Source organism: Myotis brandtii, unplaced genomic scaffold, assembly GCF_000412655.1.
Source record: "Myotis brandtii unplaced genomic scaffold, ASM41265v1 scaffold679, whole genome shotgun sequence".
NCBI lineage: Eukaryota > Metazoa > Chordata > Mammalia > Chiroptera > Vespertilionidae > Myotis > Myotis brandtii.
Genome location: NW_005370653.1, coordinates 57,700 through 66,191, shown reverse-complemented (window position 1 = coordinate 66,191; position 8,492 = coordinate 57,700). Strand labels below are relative to the sequence as shown.

At 40.4% G+C, this 8,492-nt stretch overlaps 1 protein-coding gene across 1 annotated transcript; it reads right to left on the bottom strand.

Annotated features, from left to right (window-relative positions):
- Nucleotides 1–2,005: 2,005 nt before the first annotated feature.
- LOC102258392 (histone H3.3) lies at nucleotides 2,006–8,301 on the bottom strand. Its single transcript, XM_014529295.1, has 3 exons — nucleotides 8,122–8,301; nucleotides 6,739–6,892; nucleotides 2,006–2,649 (listed from the first exon to the last, which is right to left on the bottom strand). The coding sequence occupies exons 1-3, from the start codon at nucleotides 8,247–8,249 to the stop codon at nucleotides 2,521–2,523; spliced, it is 411 nt and encodes a 136-aa protein (XP_014384781.1). The 5' UTR covers nucleotides 8,250–8,301; the 3' UTR covers nucleotides 2,006–2,520.
- Between the last annotated feature and the right edge of the window lie 191 nt (nucleotides 8,302–8,492).

Here is an 8,492-nt window from a genome sequence, read left to right as displayed (position 1 = left end):
GCCGGTTTGGCTCAGTGGATGGAGCGTCGGCCTGCAGACTGGGGGGTCCCAGGTTCGGTTCCGGTCAGGGGCATGTGCCTTGGTTGTGGGCACATCCCCAGTGGGGGGTGTTGCAGGAGGCAGCTGATCGATGATTCTCTCTCATCGATCTTTCTAATTCTCTATCTCTCTCCCTTCCTCTCTGTGGAGGATCAGTGGAATATATTAAAAAAAAAATAAAAATAAAAAAATAAACTAGATCAGTGGTTCTCAACCTTCCTAATGCCGCAACGCAATCCTTTAATACAGTTCCTCACTTTGTGGTGACCCCAACCATAAAATTATTTTCATTGCTACTTCATAACTGTAATTTTGCTAGTTATGAATCGTAAATATCTGATATGCAGGATGTATTTTCATTAAAAATCCTCCTATATAATACAAGGCTAATATGCAAATCGACCAAACGGTGGAACAACCAGTCGCTATGACGCACACTGACCACCAGGGGGAAGATGCTCAATACAGGAGCTGCCCCTGGTGGTCAATGCGCTCCCACAGGGGGAGTTCCGCTCAGCCAGAAACCCTGAGTTGGGCTCACAGCTGGCAGGCGCAGCAGCAGTGGCGGAGCCTCTCCCACCTCTGCAGCAGCGCTAAGGATGTCTGACTGCTCCCCAGGGGGAGCGGGCCTAAGCCAGCAGTCAGACATCCCCCAAGGGTTCCCGGACTGCGAGAGGGCACAGGCCAGGCTGAGAGACACCCACAAGTGCACAAATTTTGTGCCCCAGGCCTCTAGTTGAACATAATTAAAGCATAGTGATTAATCACAAAAACAATATGTAATTATATGTTTTCTGATGGTCTTAGGCGACCCCTGTGAAAGGGTCGTTCGACCCCCAAGGGGTCACGACCCACAGGTTGAGAACCACTTAACTAGATGCTCTTGCCAATACTTCTACTAGTGCCTGTCTGCGGAAGCAGATGCAAAGGGTCACATTAAGATCCCTAAATGGTAGGCTCTAAAAAAATACAAATTAAGGAATTTTGTAACAACCAACAATATAAAAATTAAGTTATAGCTAAAAGTTTACAACCAGTAAGAACATAAGCTCAGTGTTACACTTTGACATGGGCCTGTTCTTAGTTCACTGATGTCTAATATTTCACTTTACTTCCAGGAGCTTAAATTACTCAAACGGTTAGCCCTGGCTGGTGTGGCTCATGCACTGAAAGGTTGCCCGTCAGGGGACATCCCTGGGTTGGGATCACTGCCCAATGGTGGGGTATGCAGGAAGCAGCCAATAGATTCTCTCTCCCTTCCTCTATAAAAATCAATACAAATTAAAAACAACACACTCAAGTGTTACAACTAATGGTCACTATCAGGGAGGTGTTATATCTTAAAAAGGTTCATTATCATCATTCCATGGCTAAAACGTCCTAAGAATTAATTATTGGTGCTTAATAACTTCAGGGTTAATACACAGCATCTTAAAATTTTTGGACTGGCCGAAACCGGTTTGGCTCAGTGGATAGAGCGTCAGCCTGTGGACTGAGGGGTCCCGGGTTCGATTCCGGTCAAGGGCATGTACCTGGGTTGCGGGCACATCCCCAGTGGGAGATGTGCAGGAGGCAGCTGGTCGATGTTTCTCTCTCATCGATGTTTCTAACGCTCTCACTCCCTTCCTTTCTGTAAAAAATCAATAAAAAATATATATATATAAAAAAAATTTTGGACTGGACTTACTATGTTTATAAATGTACTTTCACTACTTACAGACTTCCACTATTTCCATGTAATATTGTTAGCTGACTAGGTTTGAAAGTTATTGGTTTAGAATACAACATATCCAAAGAGTTAAGATCTGGTTTTGGCAAAAAGATTCACTATACAAGGATTATACTTTCCCTCTCAACATTTGTTTCAGATATAAGGTGACAAAACACTTGATACTAAAATTATTTTGAATATGAACATTTCAAGTGAATTATAAGGGTAAGGTTGATAATAAAGACCAAAAGCAAGTATAGTTTAATGTATTTTAATAGCAAACTTACAGGAACAGCACAGAAGACAGACAACATTAAAAACATGTACTTGCATGTAGGACAACTAAGTTAGAAAAGTATAGTGAATGGATGGAATCTACTGTATGATAAAAATGCTACAAACACCATTTAGTTGCCATCAATAAGAAATTTACTTGTTTTAAAAAAATCCAAATGCTGGCATTGTCCAGAAAAATTTAACAGGTTTATTTATATTGTTATAAAGTTGAACTGCTGAAACTTGTTCACTGAAACATTTGACTTGCATTAATGCTTTATGTCCCCGCATTTATATTAAAAAAATTCACACACAAATGAAAATGGAAAAACTGCCAAATACCTGATTTGTCCCCTATTTTCAACTTGCAATCATATACTTAGGTACCTTTTGACCCCATGGAAAAAAAAAAAAACCTAACGTTCAGAACTACCAATAACAGGAAGAAGAGAAAATTTTTTAAAAGAATGAAATGTTTCCATCATAGTGGATTCTTAAGCACGTTCTCCACGTATGCGGCGTGCTAGCTGGATGTCTTTTGGCATAATTGTTACACGTTTGGCATGGATAGCACACAGGTTGGTGTCTTCAAACAGGCCAACCAGATAGGCCTCACTTGCCTCCTACAACAGGAATAAAAAAAATATATATTAATGGTATTCCCAACTGTTCAAAAAAGTTACAATGATGGGGTTACTGAACCCTTCAAAAACGTACTTCAGAAACGTTAACTATTTTACCAGATGCTTACATTTAAAAACCTAGGGGATAAAGCTAAAAGGCAGCTTATAAATGGAATCATATAACCAATCCAAATACTCCTTCCCTGCTCAGTGTCTCACTCTGAATCCCACTCACACTCCCAGATAGGTTTGACCTTTGCCTTGCCCAATAATGCAATACAGCGGACAAATGGTGTTCATCTTATGGTCCTCCCTAGCCTACCCTCCTTTTACACCTCAGATTGCATCACTAGAGTACTGCAGGTTCCAGAACACACACACACACGCTGACCTATTTTGCCTAGCAGATGTGCACCCCACCCCTATCAAGCACACCTTCCTCTATACACCCCAGTATATAGTGGCATTAATACTGGTCCATTAGGCTTTCCTATTACGCTGGAAGAGTCTTTGAAGGTATCTTCTTATCCCTACTATCACTGCTAGTTGTGGGAATCGCTCACTGACACTTGGTCTACAAAGAGGGAAAGGGGAGCTTCTACTGTAACTCAACTCAAAATGTCAGTGCATCTTACAGCTGTCTGAAAAGGTGGCTCAGTGGATAGAGCGTCGGTCTGCAGACTGAAGGGTTCCGGGTTTGATTCCAGGCAAGGGCACATGCCCAGGTGGTAGGCTTAATCCCCAGTAGGGGATGTACAGGAGGCAGCAGATCAGTGATTCTCTCTTCTCACTGATGTTTCTATTTCTCTCTCCCTCTCCGTTCCTCTCTGAAATCAATAAAAACATATTTAAAACAAAACAAACCCAGAAATACTTGAGCAGTTCAAGCCCCATATTACATAATACATAAGACACACAGATGGGAATAGCCAGGTTTGCCTTTTACAAACATTTTGACTATGCAATAAAACCACGAAGATTCTGCTTTTAAAAGCATTAACACAGCAACACTTAATTCAAATGGTTCATATTATTTCATCTTATGAAAAATATTTCTTCACCTTATACCCTTCATCTAATCTCTCCTATAAAAACTTGTTTCACCCAAACTTCCCTATCCCTACCTGTCGTTCCGCAGCATTTATGACCATAAGCCGGGTCTCACTGACCTACTCTGTAAGGCGACCTAAGACCGTCCCATGAAGGAGAATGCACGCACTCCTCTTGCCTGGCTTCCAGGTGCAGGTAACCTTGAAGCGCCTCCACCCTTGGCACCCATGAGTCGTACACCAGCCAACTCTTAAGGCCTTCAGTTACTTAATAGAGATTTCATTTTATACTCCTAATGCCCTGCTCTTAAGTAGATGTTTAATAAATATTTGCTGGTTGCGTTTTTATATTTAACCCTAACTTAAATTTGCATCTTTCCTATACAATGGGTCCCTCATATCAAACTCATTCCAAAGAATATATTAACAGCAAAATTCTTTAATTTAATATTCAGGGATTCATTCTTGAGTTATTCTAGAAATGGGTAAAAAAGTTTGGAAAATACAGCATACTGTAGCCTACTCTTGGGAGGTTTGAAGTTTAATGTTGTTTTACCCCCTTATCTCAGCATTATGCATATCTAGAATGCTTTTGCAAGAAAAAAAAAGAAAAGAAAAAGCAGTAGTATGAGCTGATATATGGCCAATAGGTCCTGTGACTCGGAGACCATTTACGTAACACTCCCCTGTGCTACTCAGATGCGCCATATGGCAGCCAGGGCTCTCAGTCCTGTCTTAGAACCTGGTTATCAGTTTTACAGGATTGGGTCTGGTCAACTCTAGAAGATTCAATATTCACAGGGGATTTGACTATAACCCATATATTTCCAATTCTATAAACAATGTCCCAGTCTCCTAAACATTAAGGCTGTGATAAGAATGAAAGACTATCATGTTAATTTGTAGCCCAATGAACGTAATTTTGAGATAACAGAAAATACCTTACAATTTGAAGGAAACATTTACAGCATTGTTAATCTTGTCCAATGTCTGACTCTTCCACCATTTCAACAAACCTTTGTCCGTTTTTAACATAAAAATACCTTAGTTCAAACTCTCAGATATTAAAGGCAAAGGCTAAGTTTTAAGTTAGTCAATTCTTGATTATATCTATGGCAAACCTAGACTAACTTTTCTACCATCCTTACTAAACTACCCTCCTACCCTCATTTAGTTGTATTAGAAAAATTGTAAATGATGTTAGAATTCTGAAGCCAAAAACAAAGAAACCTTTGTAATTCATTGCTTTCTTTTATTACTCTACTTTTATTAGCCAATTCCCCATCTCTATATCTTTAAGGGAACTGAAGTGCATATATAAAATAAGAAAACACAAAACAAAAAACTGAAGTGCATATATAAAATAAGAAAACAAAAAACTTATAATAAAGATTACCCTTTCCAATAAAAATAAGAATGATCTAATACTAGAATATTATGGGCAGCTGAGGTGAACATTTGCTCAAAACCAATACAATTATACTTAACAGCAACAATAAAAGTTTACACATGAATTTTAAAAAGACAATAGTCTTTTTATCCAGATTGTTTAGTAATTTCAATTTACAAGGCTGTATACTGACATTTAAACTCAGTAACAATGGAAGTTTACACATGGAACTTAAAGACAATAGTCGCTTACTCGACTGTTTAGCAATCTCAAATTATAAGGCTCTGTATCACTGACAAACTTAAAATGTTGGATTTTCAAGTATAACTTATATTCTCAAAAAGCATAGTCCTGTTAACTCTAACTAGAAAACAAAATTAGCAGCTTTGAACCAATGCTAAGATTCTTAGTAATATTTCTGTGTTAAGATGGTGGGGAAATTGTGATTTGCAATGGCAATAATAAATGAAACAGGACCTGAAGATGATCTGTGATGAAACCAGAAAATAAAGTTTTAAGTAACAACACTGGAAGGTTTTAGTAGTTTGAAATTTCAATTCATTGACAATTTAATGGCTGCCTACACCTGGAATTCACCCAATGAGCCTGGAATTCACCAATCAAATGAAGTTCAGACTAACCATAGAAACAGCTCAACCAATTACATTTCAGTAGAGAATCCACCTATCAAATCCTTCTCACTTATAAAGCAAAAGCTTGGCACAGCAACAGCAGCCTTGAAAATCACCCAATGGAGGGCACGTAGATTCTAGGCCCTTCCCAGAGACTGTTACTCAGATCTGTGGTGGTGCCCAGCAATCTGCATTTTTAATCACCTCCAACCCCATTCTCTAATGGAAGAGGTGGCTTTATGCTGTTCTGAGACACACCGATCTAAAGAATACCAAACACAATAGAAAACAGGGTTACTCAAGCAACATTAACTATTCCCATGTACCTAATCAAATTATCTCACTTGTGGGCATTTCAAGTTTAATCTCAGCATAAACCACAAATCTTTCACATACATAACCACCCCTACAATAGCATTTCTCAAAGTTCTGACACCTTGGACCCAAGATTAAATTTCACATGCTTCCCATTTAAGGTGAAATCCCTAACCCCCTTCAGCAAAGACAAGTCTTCCAATCCTTGCTCCTTGACAAGCCGGCGTCTTTAAGCACCATTTCTCCCCACTGCCAGCCCTAAACCACGGCTCTGTCTCTTCTACCTCACCGCACAGCTCTGCTACTTAGTGCCAGCCCAGCTGGTATGCTCTCTCCACTTCTCTGCCTCTTCAGTACCAGCAAGACATTTATTCTAACATTCCTTTTCCGTCAGCACCTTGAAACTAACTACCAGTACAGACCAAGTCTTACTGTCCGACAGCATCTGTAAGCCAAACCCGACGGTGCCTTCCCCCTTAAACATTGCTTTCAGTGCAATGTTAAACATTTTTAATGGTATAATGAAATGCACACTAGGCTTTGGAGTCAAATGGGTTCAAATTACATTTTGTGTGTATGACCTAGAGCAACTTAACCTTTCTGACACCTCAGCAATGAAAAAAGGCTTGTGATGATTTAATAATCGTTTGTTCGTGGTACCCAGCAGCCCCAGCTCTTGGAGCCTTTCCTGCCGCCCTTTTACCTGCAAAGCACCAATGGCCGCGCTCTGGAAGCGCAGGTCTGTTTTGAAGTCCTGAGCAATTTCTCGCTCCAGACGCTGGAAGGGAAGCTTGCGAATGAGCAGCTCAGTGGACTTCTGATAACGTCTAATTTCACGAAGTGCCACGGTACCGGGCCTTAAGGAAAAAAAAAGTATTTTTTAACTTAAAGAAATGGTTACCAAATACATAAAAAACATAAAATAGTAAGTAGCCTTAAAGAAATGCAGTCTTTCCCCCTTTCCAAAAAACCAAACCACCCAATTTTCAACTTCTGTATTAAATTTCACTGATCAATTTATAACCCGAATATTCAAAAGTCTGTTAAGAATAACAGAATATCTTTAAAGCAAAAAGCATATGAGAATCCTGGCAGGGAGTTCATCAAAACGCCAGATATTTTATTCATCTTTAACATACACATCACTAACTCTGTTGTAATGACAGCTTAGGAGGGTAGTAGGGCCACTAATAAATAAGCCAAAATTGTTCAAACTCTTCAGGTTCTTCTCTATCTGGCAGCTCTTCTTCCCACCAGCACCCTCTATTCCTCTATCAGACCCATAAGCTTCATTCCCTAAGACCCTTGTGGCATCTGACTTTGATTTCCAAGAATACCTTTACTTTGTCACTGTCCCTCCCCTATAATTCCTGATTGTGCAGTATCTATGGGAGGGGTTTTGTTTTTTTGAAAATAAGTCTCTCATAAGAAATCACCTCAGTTCTGACTTATTCCTTCCACTGCTGAGCTTTTATTTTTTGCAGAGGCCACCTCAGTACAGGCACCGTCTGCCCTCTAATGGCAGATGCCTTAACAGCACTGCTCAGGGTAGCTCAAAACCAAAGGCCTTAATAGGAGAAATAAGCAAATTCAAGTAAATGAGGGATGAGAAACCGACTAAAAAAGGACGCTGATCTTGATTAAATTATTATTTTTGCCAAAAGCAAGGTTTCTCAAAATGTATCTTTCATTACCATTACTATTTTAAAAATATGTATTACTAACAGCTAAATAAGTCGTTAGCCCATTTAACTTTATTAGTGATGTAATAGGTCTCCTTTGGGTTATGGGTACGATTGTGGCTTAAAAATTAAACACGGTCCCAATAAAACCTAACGCTGAATTTTATGCAAATTTTCAAGTATTAGCAAATACTCAAAAAAAAAAAAAGAAAAACGGTTTCTCTAAAGCAAAAGTTTGATTATACCTCTTTTTATTAGATTATGTGGATCCTGCGCTTCGGGACTATTTCTTTTTTCTTTCTTGACGCGGCAAAATAATGTGTGTAGCTGTACCCCCACCCCTCCCCCCGTATGAGCCGATGCCTCCCGCCGGGCCACGCTTCCCGGTCCCCTTTCTCCCGTACCTGTAGCGATGCGGCTTCTTCACCCCTCCGGTGGAGGGCGCACTCTTCCGAGCGGCTTTGGTCGCCAGCTGCTTCCGAGGCGCTTTGCCCCCGGTCGACTTGCGGGCGGTCTGCTTGGTACGAGCCATGGCGCAGGGACCTCGTCACTTACCTGCCGGCGCCGGGAAACCAAGTCACCACATGCCCCACACGCGCCAGTTTCCCTGCCACGACCCCCCGCGCCCCCCCGCCCACACCGGAAAAAAAAAATCTGGAAATATGCTCAGCATTAAAAAAAAAAAAAATGTCGGTAATGTTATATAATTCGAAAAGGTGCAAGATGACACGTTCACCCGCCCCAACACGACCGACTTCCCCAAACAAACGGCGGG

Excerpts from the sequence above, each read along its gene's own strand:
- LOC102258392 (XM_014529295.1), bottom strand. The coding sequence starts at position 8,249 with ATGGCTCGTACCAAGCAGACCGCCCGCAAGTCGACCGGGGGCAAAGCG. Across the intron at positions 6,893-8,121 it reads AAGAAGCCGCATCGCTACAG|GCCCGGTACCGTGGCACTTC; the intron begins GTACGGGAGAAA and ends TTTTTCCTTAAG. Across the intron at positions 2,650-6,738 it reads CGGCCATTGGTGCTTTGCAG|GAGGCAAGTGAGGCCTATCT; the intron begins GTAAAAGGGCGG and ends TTCCTGTTGTAG.